The 15,423-nt window shown below is 43.3% G+C and overlaps 1 protein-coding gene across 4 annotated transcripts in view; it reads right to left on the minus strand.

Moving 5' to 3' along the window:
* LOC149314714 (deubiquitinase DESI2-like) overlaps window positions 1–14,522 on the minus strand; it is an 84,235-nt gene extending 69,713 nt beyond the window's left edge. For 3 of the 4 annotated variants that reach the window (XR_016280957.1, XM_089521782.1, XM_089521781.1), the window contains exon 1: window positions 12,211–14,381. Coding sequence is in view for 2 of the 4 variants with exons in the window: in XM_089521782.1 (XP_089377908.1) it covers window positions 12,211–12,249 (39 nt within the window). In the remaining 2 variants the exon portion in view is untranslated. Of the gene's footprint in view, window positions 1–12,210; window positions 14,382–14,488 lie in introns of those variants that run through there. The other variant, XR_016280958.1, reaches the window with a different exon arrangement.
* Window positions 14,523–15,423: the final 901 nt, after the last annotated feature.

Genomic DNA, 15,423 nt, shown 5'->3' on the forward strand with positions numbered 1-15,423 from the left:
TATCCCAGTTTCTGGCGGGACATTCATGTTTTTTTAAAACATTTGGAATGTCCCATCTTGGGTCTGCAGCCAGTCCTGGCTCCCGGCACCCACCTCCTCTTCTTCTGCTCCTGCCGTGCTTTTTTTTTGCGCTACACCCCAAAAGAGGAGGCTGCTGTCACGGTAACAGCCTCCTCTGGCAGTGGGGGAGCTGTGAGGGGCTTAGCCAGCCGGCTAGGCCCCAAAAGAGGAGGCCACTGCTGCAGCAATGGCCTCCTCTGGACGCGGGGGAGCCGCGCGGGGCCTGAGCTGGCCGGCTGGGACCCAAGGAGGAGGCCACTATGGCAAGGCCTCCTCCTCCTCCAGCAGCAATGGAGCCGCGTGGGGCCTGAGCCAGCCGCCGCAGGAAGGAGAAAGAAGTTGGCAGCATGAGCTTTCCTAGATTAAAGTCCACTTCCTCAGATGCATTAGTCTCACACATACAACAAGATCTCAATATCTTTGTATTCTACTTCCTGAGATGTATTATGTTTGTTGTTGTGTGCCTTCTGTCTAGGAAGAATGTCAAAATCCTCCATTTTTTTGCAAATAAGGATTTTTTAAAAATAATTAATGTTTTTGGCTTCTAGTTCATTGTATCCTCCATTTCTCTTGAATGTCCTACATTTCCAGGCAAATTTTGTCCTACATTTGACCCTACATTTTGTCCTATGTTTTTTCTACGTTTTGTCCTGGTTTGGTGGTAGCAAATTATGGCAACCCTAGTTCTGGAGCGCACAGCAACCACATGCTCCGGAACCTTAGTCTGTATGGGTGGCAGCATCATCGCTGCATCCTGTCCACATGGGCGCTGCCATGATGACGCTGCCGCTGTGCAATGTCCTCATGTCCGCACCAGGAAGAGACATCATAAGAGCTGCAACACAGCCTTTATGACGTCTCAAGAAGAAGCTGCATTTCGCAGCTTCTGAGAGTATATTGTTCCCGCAGCAACCGCACGGCAGTGACAATGATCCAGAGGAGAAAGGGGCCGCCCTTTTCTCCACATGGCTGTCGGAGTGTCTGGGGGCATGAAGCTGCATGGACACCCCTTTTCAATGCTAGGGAATCATGGGAACTGTATTTTTGTGAGGCATTTAGCCTTCTCTGTCAGAGACAGCTCTGTTGCCACAATAAACTACAGTTCTCAGGATTCCCTAGCACTGAGCCAGGACAGTAAATGTTGTCTCAAACTGGATTGTTTCTACAGTGTGTTTGGGACCTATGTGAGATGATATTTGATGTGGATATGGAATAGATATTAGAAAAAGTAACTTTTCCAAGCTCTGATGACGGGTTTTTTATTTAGTCTCAGCAGTGATTATTCTCTAGCCAATGATTGTTCTAGCCATGAAGTGCAATTTATTCTTGACAAATATATATCAAACAGGAAACCTCACATAAAGGAAAAGGTAGGATATCCCATAGAAGAATGTTAACTGGCTTATTTACATTCTTGGTAAAGCTAACTATTCAAATCTCACTTACCTTCTCTAAATGAGAACACAGATGCTATACTGGTCACAATATTCCTGACAACAACAACAAAATTATATGCTGGCCTGGCACAGAACCATAATTCCTCTATAAGAAACAAAACAAATCATCTTTGAGATGCCAGCCTACTCATCTACATCCATAAAATCCAGAGGCATATTTCTTTTTCTAAAACTGGAGAAAGGCAACGTTGCCTTGGGTTCCACACTGGAGCCAACCTGTATCCCGATCTGAGAAAAAGGTGGCATATAAAATAAACGAACAAACAAATGAATATGTAGAGTAATTTGTAGATATAATGGTAGGAGACAGGAGACACACAGAGTGACAGAGAGGTGCTAGAATTATTTAAAGTATTTCATATGTTGCAGATCAACATTCCCTTAATTTGACACTATCCAGATGTGTTGACTACAACTGCCATTATCCCCAGCCAGTATGGCCAAATGGTGTGCTGAAAATTGTAGTACAACAAATCTGGATGTTACAAGTCAAACAGGGTGGCCAGATGTCCTAACTGCAAAGGAGGACAAGGCACTACAAAATCTAGGACATTCAAGAAAAAATTTAGGAAATTCAAAAAAGCCCAAAACACTAATATAAATATAAATTTATGCTTCTTAGTAATGATCAAAATGGAGGACATTTTAAAATTCCCCTGGACAGAAGGTTGAAACATAGGACATTTCTGGTTTCCCTGTAGCCAGGTTGGAGAAACTTTCACACTGCACAATTATAGTACTATGACTCAATGTTCGCTGCCATTGCTTCATCCTTTGGAATCCTGGGGCATGTGGTTTAGTGAGGGCACTAGAGCTTCCTGGCTGAGAATTCTAAATGCCTGTCCCTAAACTTCAAAATCCAGGATTCCTTAGGATGTTGCCATGACAGCTAAAGTGAAATATAGCATGGCAGCTAAAGTGAAATATAGAAACTGTTATTGGGAAAGGGGCCTTTAAAATGTATGTGTCTGAAGGAAACTGGCCTCAGTCCAGTTCCAACAGGGTCACGATCACAAAACATAAATCTGCAGAGGCAAGATGTTTTCCTCTGCACCTCTGCTGACAACATGGCAACATCCTAAGGGGGGAGGTGGAACAAGGATCAAATAGGCCAGAAACCGGGTATTACAGTCTATTTCAGAAGAATTCCTTTTGGCTCAGTTTTGAGAAACATAGAATCATAGAATCATAGAGTTGGAAGAGACCGCAAGGGCCATCCAGTCCAACCCCCTGCCATGCAGGAAATCCAAATCAAAGCATCCCCGACAGATGGCCATCTAGCCTCTGCTTAAAGACCTCCAAGGAAGGAGACTCCACTACAGTCCGAGGGAGTTTGTTCCACTGTCAAACAGCACCCCAACATGAGTTATTTTACAAATGATAAGCATGGCTATTCACTTCTCAAAGCATTTATTTTATTGTGGGTGTCAAGCTGAGGAAAGAAGGAAAGTGGATTCACTTATGCTCAAACAATTTAATATACCTTTACTCGCTTATTTCTTTAGGGCCCTTTTCACAGTTATAGCACTTATTCCACTTTAACTGCAGTGACTGCATCCTATGGAATCCTGGGGTTTTGCAATTTAGAGGTGGACTAGAACTCTCTGGCTGAGAATTTTAAGTACCCCTTCCTAAACTTGCATCCATTGTTCCGGATCCTGTTCTCTGGAGCAGCAGAAAACAAGCTTGCTTCCTCCTCAATATGACATCCTTTCAAATATTTAAACAGGGCTGTCATATCAACTCTTACCCTTCTCTTCTCCAAGCTAAACACCCCCAGCTCCCTGAGTCGTTCCTCATAGGACATGGTTTCCAGACCTTTCACCATTTTAGTCGCCCTCCTTTGGACACGCTCCAGTTTCTCCACATCCTTTTTAAACTGTGGTGCCCAGAACTGGACACAATATTCCAGGTGGGGCCTGACCAAAGCAGAATACAGTGGCACTATTAAAAAGACACTATACTTTTATTGATGCAGCCTAAAATTGCATTGGCCTTTTTAGCTGCCGCATCGCACTGTTGACTCATGTTCAACTTGTGGTCTACTTGGACTCCCAGATCCCTTTCACATGTAGTCTCATTCAGCCAGGTGTCCCCCATTCTATATCTGTGCATTTTATTTTTCTGCCCTAAGTGCAGTACCTTACATTTCTCTGTGTTGAATTTCATTTTGTTAGCTTTGGCCCAGCTTTCTAGTTTATTCAGGTCATTTTGAATCTTGATCCTGTCCTCTGGGGTATTAGCTATTCCTCCTAATTTGGTGTCATCTGCAAATTTGATAAGTATGCTCCCAATTCTGTCATCCAGGTCATTGATAAAGATGTTGAATAACACTGGGCCCAGGACAGAGCCCTGTGGGACCCTACTGGTCACTTCTCTCCAGGATGAAAAGGTGCCATTGTTGAGCACCCTTTGGGTTTGGCTAGTCAACCAGTTACAAATCCATGTAACAGTTACCTTGTCTAGCTCACCTTTTACAAGCTTGTTTGCAAGAATGTCATGGGAAACTTTATCAAAGGCCTTACTGAAATCAAGATATACTATATCCACAGCATTCCCTTCATCTACCAAGCTGGTAATTTTATCAAAGAAAGAGATTAGATTTGTCTGGCATGACTTGTTTCTCTGAAATCCATGTTGACTTTTTGTGATTATGGCATTGCTTTCTAGATGTTCACAGACTCTCTTTTTAATGATCTGCTCCAGAATCTTTCCTGGTATAGACGTCAGACTAACTGGACGATAATTGTTGGGATCCTCTTTTTTCCCCTTTTTGAAGATGGGAACAACGTTTGCCTTCCTCCAGTCTGCTCGGACTTCTCTTGTTTTCCAGGAGTTTTCAAATATGATTGCCAATGGCTCCGATATTACATTTGCCAGTTCTTTTAGTACCCTTGGATGTAGTTCATCTGGTCTTGGAGACTTAAATTCATTTAGATTAACAAGGTATTCCTCTACTATCTCTTTACTTATTCTGTGCTGAAATTCCCCCAATCTGTCCTCTGCTCCATTATCCTCAGGTTGAGCACCCTTTGCCTTTTCTGAGAAGACTGAGGCAAAGAAGGTGTTGAGTAATTCTGCCTTTTCTCTGTCCCCTGTTAGCATTTTGCCATCTTTTTCACGCAATGGCCCTACCATTTCCTTCTTCTTCCTTTTGCTGCGGACATGTCCAAAAAAGCCCTTTTTATTCTTTTTAACCTCTCCAGCAAGCCTGAGTTTATTCTGCGCTTTAGCTTTTCTGACTTTACCCCTAGAAATGCCTGCTATTTCTTTGAATTCCTTTTTTGTGATTTCCCCCTTTTTCCATTTCTTATACATGTTCCGTTTCAAACTTAGCTCGGTTGAAAGTTCCTTAGTCATCCATCCTGGTTTCTTGAGACACTTCCCATTTTTCTTTCTCACTGGAACTGTTTGAAATTGTGCCTTTAGTATCTCCCTTTTGAGAAAGTCCCATCCATCTTGAACTCCCTTATCTTTTAGTATTTCTGACCACGGGATCACCCTCAATATTTCTCTAAGTTTACTGAAATCCACTCTCCTAAAGTCTAGAATGTGTGTCTGACTATGCCTAGCTTCTCCTTTCCATTGTATAACAAACTCCAGGAGAACATGGTCACTTCCACCTAAGGATCCCACCACTTGCACCCCATTAACCAAGTCATCCTTATTGGTTAGGATCAGATCTAAAATAGCCGAACCCCTTGTTGCCGCTTCCACCTTTTGGACCATGAAATAGTCTTCCAGGCAAGTGAGGAATGTGCAAGACCTTGAGGATTTGGCTGAGTTTGACTTCCAGCAAATATCAGGATAGTTGAAGTCGCCCATCACTACTACATCTCTCTTTTCTGACTGTGTGGTCATCTGTTCTAGAAAGATATCATCCAGTTCCTCAGTCTGACTTGGGTGTCTGTAGTAGACTCCCACCGTAACATCCTTGTTGTTTCCCTCCCCTTTAATTTTTATCCAGATGCTCTCCACCTGGCTTCCATGATTGATGTCCTGGATCTCTTCACTGGTGTAAATATCTCTGACATATAGTGCTATTCCTCCTCCTTCCCTGTTTGGCCTATTTCTCTTTAAAAGGTTATACTCCTCTATTTCCACATTCCAGTCATGAGACTCATCCCACTAGGTTTCAGTGAGGCCTATTATATCATATTTGCTTTGTTGTACTAGGAGTTCAAGTTCATCTTGCTTATTTCCCATGCTCTGTGCCTTAGTGTAGAGACATCGCAGACCATGGTTCCCTTTTACTTGCTGCCTGTGCAAGTTTTTTTGCCTCCCACTGCTGGGTCCTTGCACTTTTTGCCTTGTTTCCTCTATGTCTGTTTGACTATTTTCTCCAGCCCTTTCGCCTTCCTTAATATTGTCTCCCTTCCCCACGGAACTCAGTTTAAAGCCCTCTTGATCAAGTTCTTGAGACTGTTGGCAAAAACATTTCTTCCAACTGGCGTGAGATGCAACCCATTTGTTGCAAGAAGTCCCTCCTCATGGAACCGCAGCCCATGATCGAAGAATCCAAATCGTTCTCGGTGGCACCATCTGCGAAGCCAGTTGTTCACATCCGCTATTTTCCTCTCCCTTCCTGGACCGTGCCCTTCAACTGGCAGAAGAGACGAGATGACAACCTGTGCATCCATTCCTTTCAGCTTCCTACCAAGCACCTCGTAATCCCTTTTGATGTTCTGCAGGCTGTGTCTTGCAGTATCATTGGTTCCCACGTGGACTAAAAGGAAGGGATATTGGTCAGTAGGCTTGACCAGTCTTGTCAGCCTCTCTGTCACATCACGGATCTTTGCCCCTGGGAGACAACACACCTCTCGAGACATCTTGTCAGGCCTACAAATCACTGCTTCTGTACCCCTCAGCAAGGAGTTCCCCACTACGACCAGACGCCTCCTCCAAGGTTTAGCAGCAGCTGTTCCCTTGGGTGAGACTCTCAGGCTTGCCTGCTCTGTCCCTGAAGTCTGTCCATGCTGCTCTTCTTCATCATCCTTGATAAGGGAAAGAACTTTGAATCGATTCTCCAGCTGCAAGCTCCCCGAACAATCCTTTCTTGGCCTACTTCTCTGTATGACATTCCTCCATCTGTCTGCCTCCTGTGTATATGAAGTGACCTCTTCTGCTCCAGCAACTTCCTCTGCGTGGTACTCGTCCAGGATTGTTAGTTCTGTTGTGTCCAGGAAATCCTCCTGCTCCCTAATATGCTGAAGTGTAGCTACTCTGGACTCCAACTGCTGCACTTTCTCCTCCAAGAGGGCTACCAACTTGCACTTGGGGTATGTGAAGTTCTCCACTTCTTTAGGCAAGAAGACAAACATCCCACAAGTGTTGCAGGTGACTGCCGTGGTTCCGTCAGTGTCCATACTGAAAAGTCTTAGGAAATTACTGGAAAAGGACTGTGGGCTTCCACCTAAAAAAAAAAAAATCCTCCAGAAAACACCAACGTTAAAGCTCCTGATGTTTCAACAATTTGTGGCAGTGAGCTCAATCAACTCTGCCTCTGCTGTAGATCTCCTTTCTCCTCCTCCTCTCCTCTCTGTAGCAGGAACATGTGTTAAAGGGCTTGGGGGGAGGGGGTGGAGACTGGACTAGGTTTTAGGATTAAATACTACCACCCTCTGAGGAAACCAGTATTAATGAAGAAGCAGCTACTGGCAAAATAGTAAGCCAATATTTTAGAATAATTAACTTTATTTTTGACATAATAGTTTTACATGTGTGTCAGAGTTCAAAGTAAGAGAGAACAAGATTTACAGTAAAATTCAAAGGTCTGCTCTTAGGTCTCTTTCACACTACACTGTTATAGTATTTTAATACAGTTTTACTTGCCATGGATTTACCCAATGAAATTCTGGGATTTGTATCTTCATGAGGTATTTAGAATTCTGGCCAAAGAAATCTAGCCCTTCACCAAACTACAGATCCCTGGATCCTGCAGAGTTAACTGATATCAAAACACTATGATGGTGTAGTGTGAAAAAGACTATGTGAAAAATGAACAATGTCATTTTATCTGTGTCTGCTCAGAAGAAAGTCCCATCAATGAGATTTACACACATGATTCCTCATGAAGGCTGCTATTGAAAGTGCACTTACACAGTGGAGTTTAATTATAAAGAAATATGCATAAGGTTTAATTGTATATTGCAAAGAACTGTATTTTTAAGATGTGCTGTATTTGTATGATAACCAGAGAAGAAATGTGATTCAGGAATGCAGTCTAATGATGTGAAATGGGAGAGGAGGACGCTGATTAACTAGCATGAACCCTTCCAGGCTTCCATGCTCTTAAGCAGAAGCAACACTTTTTGGGTGCAGTTTACTACTAGTGCAAGGGTAGTATAAGTGTGACCTGTGGGCTGGACGTAGTCCCTGGAACTTCAGTGTGGTCCAGTCCCTTCCTCTTTATTAAGATGGGTTTGGAGGCCTAACACATGCTGGGGGTAAAATTCCACTTAAATGGCAAATTACATCTCCAAAGGCTTCTGGAGGCATGGATAGCCACTGAGAAGGCAACCATATATATGGTGATGTGGATGAGAGTGGGGGACATTGAGGGTGTTCGTAGAATAATGTCAGAGGATGTTGTGATCTACCAAGCTCTCCTGAAAGGCAAAAATGTTATATGGACCCTCAGACATTGCCCACTACACTTCATTAGCAGTATGACATAACCAAAAGAAGAAGAGGGAAATGGCTACACAATATGAGAAACCAAAATTTAAAACAGTGGACACACTGAGAAAGACACATATTGCTATGTTCCTTGTTATACTTTATAGCACATTAATTTAATGGAAGCAAAGCTTTGAAAAGTTTTATCATTTGCCCAAGTGATAAAATTCAAAGATATAGCCATGTTAGTCTGTAGAATCAGTATGTAAAGAGATCTTGCAGCACATTTGAGACTAACTGAAAGAAAGAAGTTGGCAGCATGAGCTTTCCTAGACTTCAGTCTATTTCTTCAGATGCATTTGAGTAAGTAGACTTAAGTTTATGAAAGCTCATGCTGCCAATTCTTTCTGTTAGCCTCAAAAGTGCTTTAAAAATCTCTGTATATATACATTTCCACAAGTGCCCCTGCCACCAGCCAGCATGGCCATGGACAGGAAAGTTATTGTGGGGAGAGGCATCAAGGTGAGAGGAACAATGGATGCAAGACAGGAAAAGAGATTCCACCTCAACATTAGGAGGAGTTTCCTGAGAGTAAGAGCTGTTTGACATTGGAACACACTCCCTTGGAGAATGGAGGTCTTTAAGCAGAGGCTGGATGGCCATCTGTCAGGGATGCTTTGATTGTGAGTTCCTGCATGTTAGGGGGTTTGACTGGATGGCCCTTGTGGTCTCTTCCAATTCTATGATTCTATGAAATGGGTCCATAAAACAGCTTTATGATTAGCCTAGCATTTATCAACTGATGCCCTCCAGATGTTTGGGCCACAAATTCCATTAGTCCATCCACCCACCACCTGCTTCACAAATGGGTTTGTAATTCACCACAGCTGGAAGACACTGGCTTTGAAAAGTCTGCATTGTTATTGTCTTAAGTTTCTCATCTCGATTTTTTGTATTTTGGTAAATCAGTGTTCCTATGAGTATCTCATATCTCCCTCTCATGTGTAGGTGGTACTGTTTGGCTGCATCAGGACTACCTGTTGGAGAACTTAGATTGCTATTAGCACTGCACATATGATTTTAAACTGGCATTTTTGCAGTTCAGTTTTTGGCAGTCAAACATAAGACAAGCAGGTGAAAAAGGAATGCTTTCTTCAAAATGCAAAACCCATTTTTGTAAAAATGTAGAAAACATTGTGAAAATATTGAAAAGAGCACAGTGTTCTTCCATTGGCTCTGTGGGCACTCAGTGGGTTATCAGCAATATACAAGCCCACACATCGCCCTCAGTATTTAAAATGTGTGCCTTGGCCATCTACATTTTTGTTCACATGCTGAGCTTTTAATATGTGGAACAATTAAGAACAAAACAGATTTCCAGGAGGTTTGTGGACAGAGATTGACATAAAAGCAGAAAACCTTTCAAATGCAGTCTTTTTTATATATAAAAAATGAAGCTTAGAAATGTTTTAAAAGTGTATTAGATTTCTGTAAAGTAAAAAGGGGGTGAAGAATGTGTTACTCTTTTGACAGCAATCTTAAGAGCAAGAGTTGATTCACTGCAATTGAACCTCTATGCTTAATTAAAGTGTGTGAGAGAGTATTCATTTCTCAAAGTCAGAACAGAAGGAAAACCTGTTGTCCCTTTCCCCAATCAGTACTCAGGAAAATAGCCTTAACAGAGAAAGAACCAAGTGCCTAATCCAATACACAAGGGGTCTCAAAACTGTTTTTAAGATATGGGGTTCAACGTTGGTAGACAAGAGTTTTCCCTTTGTGCAGGCACTTGTAAAGGGAGAGGAAATTACTCTTCCCCATCCATTATCATTTGAAATATCCTTAAATAAGATGACTCTAATAAGCACAATGGGTAGTTAGAAATGCCCTCCATGCATTCGGTGCAGCTTACTCCCAAGTAAGTGTATGTTGGATAGATTCCAGGGAGCCTTTATTATCTCTGGGAGAGTTCAATGGCATCAGTTTCCTTAATATGTCATAGTCCTCAGTAATTTAGAACACTTCTTGTTGGTCATTCCTGAAGAGACTCAACTACATAGGAGTTTTGGTAGTCTACTTTGGTCAGAAACTTTCACTATATACATAGCCTGTTCAACAAATACACATTCTGAGACCCTCAGTGTAGTAAAAAGGAAACTATTGGCATGGATCCTGGAACAGGGGAGGGCCTGTGGGAGGCCTTGAGCCTGGACTGGAACCTGATGGTCCATGCTCAAGGCCTTCTACAGGAGCTCTCCAGTGCCAGGATCGATGCCAATAGTTTCCTTTTTACTACACTCAGGGCCTCAGAATGTGTATTTATTGAACAGTATATTGTGTATACCTCCCTGGCCCATACATAAAATGCATAAAGGTACATTTTTAAAAAAATGGTGGATGATAGAAACTACTCAAACTATATCTGGTACAAAACTGCTATGTGTGTGTAAGATAGGAGAAGCTGTTTTTGCAATTCCAACACAAAAAGAACAATTAAATGTTAAAATATGAGATAATTATTCCATTCATGATCCCACTCATTGAAATTTCTTCCAGACCTTTTACCATGATTCATTAGTGAATGCTTCATAACCTGCCCATTTCAGTGAGTTTCTATCATACATTTCTTGGAGGTGGAAATGAACTTTTTTAAAAAAAACTAGCTGCTTTTTCTAATTTGGCAATTCAAAAAGGTTAATATTGTGGATTTCTGCTAAATTTTGAGTCTTGGATCATAAAATGCAGAGAAGAATTTTATCAGTAAAAAAGTATCCAAAAGAAGATTCTTTTACTGTTGAATTATATAGAAAAAAATTCATCTGGATGGTTTACAGGGAACTGTACACTGAAATGAATACTCTGATCTAAACCCTCCAGTTCCTCAGGTAGCATTGCAGAACTTTATTACAGAAAACCCTGCTGTTTTTTTAATTGGGTTACATCAAAACTTTGTCTACTATCACTACAAAATCAGTACAGATAACAAAAATGGATGCAAAGAACAGTAAAGGGATACACACAAAAGCACAGATAGCTGTGCTGGCCAAAAGAAAAACTTCAAAGTCTGTATTGGATAAATATTCTTATTAGGTCCATTTAAAAGTCACAAAATGTGCAAGCCTTCAAAATCTACAGATTTATTACCAAATGCTGACAACTGCCATGGCTCAATGCTAAGGAATTCTGGGAACTGTAGTTTTGTGAGACATTTAGCCTTCTCGGTTAGATAGCTCTGGTGCTACAAAAAACTACAGTTCCCAGAATTCCACAGCATGGAGCCATGGCAATAAAAGTGGTGTCAAACTGGATTATTTCTGTGGTGCAGGTGCAGCCTTAGAAAAACTACGAATACCCACTGATATCAATGCATTTCTTCCAAAATCCCTCATGCCTTGAGGCTTCAGTGCAAGATCCTGTGTACACTTACCTAGAGTTAAAGTACAGTATGATTTTGAGAGACTTATACCAGAAAGGAGAATGTATAAGTTTGCCACCTTAATGTTAACATTTCACCACAGCTGCATTTTTATGTATGCTTACAGTATGTCAAAGTAAGCTTCTTGGAACCCCATATTTTTTTTTTTACCTCTAAGTAAATGTACATAGGGTCAGGCTGCAGGAAGATTTCTGTGATGCATTAAAAGGACAAGTTCCTACTCTCTCTGCTCCATTACTCCCTGGTCTCATGTTGCTTTAATCACTTTGAAAGTCAAGGGCATCTTACTCTGAGAATAAGCCATGTTACTGTACTCCATCTCTCATGGCCTGTCCCCATCATCACTAGTGGGGCTTTTGGATAAACAACACCCAACCACCCCCAGAGTAATCTCCAGAAAATCCTGTTTTACATTTAGCCTTCTCTGATCAGTGCCAAGAGAGTGAGACAGAGAGACAGACAGAGAACTAGGCTTGGCAGCAGGCAACAGCAGAAGCATCTCTGTCAGGAATGGCTGTGGAAATTCATCCCTTGCATGCTGTTTGGCTCATCATAATAGGGCCTCTTGTCCAATCACATCTCTGGGATCCTCTCCTTCACCTCCCACGCCCCAAACCAGGCATCAGATTGTTTCCTACTCACCATGTCATAAACATTCAAAATCACCGGTTCATTGGCCATTGTGGATTGCAGCGAAGGCTGGATTTAAAGCCCTTAAATCCCCAACCAGATGTGGCAAGGAATGCCCACGGGGATGAAGGCTTTCCTCCTTTCTTTTTCTCCCCTCCTCTCTCTCTCTCTCTCTCTGTCAGCTACATAGGGAAATCAAAGTCCAGGCGAAGAGTTAAGCCCAGCAGGAAAACCTTGGTCTCCAAAGTTTCTGGATGAAGCTGCTTCTTCCTCGCCTCTTTTTAATTTTTTGTGTTTTAAGACTGCCGTTAATGGATATGGGGGTGTTTATGTAGCATGTTCCAAGGCTGTTCCCCCAGTTGGGTGCCTCCTAACTCCAAATCCTGAGCAACAGCACCCTAAAAGGCAGGCTTCCTTGTGGAAGAGATCAGCCCTAAGTTTCCCAGTAATAGAGGGATACCTAGAAAGGAGGAGAAAAAGACAGGAGGGGAAGAGGGGTATGGTGAGGAAGCCAGGCTCCTCTTTTAGCCAAAGTAGAAATCTTTAAAAATGAACTTCAACATGACACAGAAGTCGGTATGAAAAAAGAAAAAAGCCCCAAGGTCCACATCTCTAGGCTAGAACATTGGTTACGTAGACTCTGTGTACCAGAGTTCCTATATATTCACACAGAGAGAGGGAGAAAACTGCTCAACTGCCCACCCTAATTATGGTGCTGTTCCTCCAAGTCATTTTCAATGTATGGCCACCCTAAGGCGAACCTATCCTGGGTTTTCCTTGGCAAGATTTGTTCAGAGGAGGTTTGCCAGTGCCACTGGCTTCCCCTGAGGCTGAGAGAGTGGGACTTGCCCAAGGTCACCCAGTGGCTTTCATGGCAGAGCTTGGAGTTCAGAATCCTAGTCAAACCACTTTGCCACACCAACTCTAGCTGCTGTCATTGTTGCTACGTGCCTTCCAAGTCATTTCCAACAAATGGCAACCTTATCATGGAGTTTTCTTGGCAAGCGAGGTTCAGAGGAGGTTGGCCTTTGCCTTCCCCTGAGGCTGAGAGAGTGTGACTTGCTCAAGAGTGTGACTTGCTCAAGGTCACCCAGTGGGTTTCATGGCCGAGCTGGAAATATAATCCTGGTCTCCAGAGTCCTGGTCAGACTGCTCTGCCACCTTGACTCTAGCTGTTGTAGTTGCTGTGTGCCTTCCAAGTCGTTCCCAACAAATGGAAATCGGGTTTCCTTGGCAAGAGAGGTTCAGAGGAGGTTAGCCACTGCTTTCCCTTGAGGCTGAGAGAGGGTCATGCTGACTCTAGTCCTCCCTTGTTCTCCTCCTGCCTCGGTTCCTCAAAGTTTTCTTTTGCGATGAGAAGGAGATGTCCAGTACTGAAGTTCTTTTCCCCAAACTTGGGTTTCCCCAGCGATCTCGAGCAAGCAAGACCACTTTTAAGATTTGTTGGTGCAGAGATAGGAAGGAGAGGGAGAGAGGGGGGGCTGGGATCAAAAGAAGGTTGAGTTGAGTAGATGCTTCTCAGGTGAAGGTCCCTTGTCCCAACCAAGGCAGCCTCCGAAGCGCTTCAGCGGGTGCTCTCCAGGGTGCTGAAGCTGAACCAGCCTCCCTCCATCCCTCTTTGAGCAAAGAGCTCTCCTGGAGGCAGAAAGGCAAGCAGCCCAGCAATCCAGCCTTGGCTTTTCCTAGCTCTTGGGCTTGGAGCTGAGCACCCTCTTTCTCTGGACCAGCACCCCTTAGGTGGAGATACATCCCAGGGCGGCAGGAAAACCCTGAAGAGTCCCGCTCCATCTTTTCCTGAGATGATGCATCTCAAAAGGGAGACTTTTAAGCAACCTAGCGCTGGGAAAGAGAGGAAGGCAGGGATTCTCTTGGCACTTGGCTTGGTGGCTTTCTCCAGAGTTCCCCTCCTCTCCCTCTGCTGCTTAGGACTCTCTCACTTGGCAGCCCTGCTGATCCTTGCCGGAGTGTCAGAAAACCCATTCAAATCCGACCTGGAGGCCAGAGTTTTAAAAAAAAAGAAGAAGAAGTGAAATCCATTGCGGTATACTTCTTCCTGTGTTTGCTCCTCCCTCCCTCTCTTCCTCTCCCCCCCCCCTCGCAAATAAAAAAAACATACTAGGATGTGCATGAAAAGGAGAGGAGAGGGAGCCTGAGCAAAGAAAAGTAGGGGAAAGGAATCTTTCTCCGTCCAATGGATTACAGGGAAGGGAAAGAGCTGACCTTAAAGCTGGAAAAGCGCAGATCCTGCTGGAGTACCCCCCCCCCAAAAAAAAAAGGGAGCTGGGATTACCTCATCGGAGTTGGAGGCGTAGCTGAGGCTCTCTGCCAGCTTGCAGCCAACCACATCTGAATGGAAATTGCAGAGAGCCTCTTACATCAGCATAGCCCAGCATTCCCTGGTCTCTCTCTGGCAACAGCTGAAAGCTTTTCCCAGCTGCATGCAAACCATTCAGTAGGGAGAGAGAGAGAGAGAGAGAGAGAGCTTTGCTACTCTCCATTTGTGTAGCAACAAGATCCAATGTGCATATCATTCTAGAAGAAAAGCTGTTCCCTGTGTTGGGGCAGATGGAACAGGCTGGCCAGCTCTGGGCATTGTTGGATATTGTTTATCATCATCATCATCATCAACAACAACAACACCATCACCATCATTATTTGTTTAGCTGATTAGGGTGATGTTCTATATCATTACTCACTCTTTGGGCAGGAAAGGGAGGGGGGACCGAATTAGAATGAAGCATTGGCAAATTGTCTGTCTTCTTGTAGTTGAGTGCCTTCAGGTCATTTCTGATTTATGGCAACCCTAAGGTGAACATGGGGTTTTCTTGGTAAGATTTGTTCAACTGTGTTCAGAGGGGATTTGCTATTGCTTTCCTCTGCAACTGGGAGATTGTTATTTGCCCGCTTGGGATTAGTTAATCTGTCCAGTGTGAGCCAGTGTGGTGGTGTGATTTGAGTGTTGGACTATGACCCTGGAGACCACACACTCTCAGACCCTGAAAACCCTGTGATAGGTTCACTTTAGGGCTGACATAACAGCTTGAAGATACAAAGGGATTCTGTGTGTTGGCAGGTGTGCAAGCATGCGTATAAAGCTTCCATTTCATCTGCCAGGTTACTTTTTAAGTTCAGAGATGCTGTCCTTCACCGGGTAAATTCAGTGAGAAACCTCCCACAGATTTTAAATCATGAAGATGGCTTCCTGCATCTCAAACTGCCAACATT

The sequence above is a fragment of the Sceloporus occidentalis genome, unplaced genomic scaffold (genome assembly GCF_023333645.1).
Source record: "Sceloporus occidentalis isolate IW3139 unplaced genomic scaffold, rSceOcc1.0.p SCAF_4, whole genome shotgun sequence".
Taxonomy (NCBI): domain Eukaryota; kingdom Metazoa; phylum Chordata; class Lepidosauria; order Squamata; family Phrynosomatidae; genus Sceloporus; species Sceloporus occidentalis.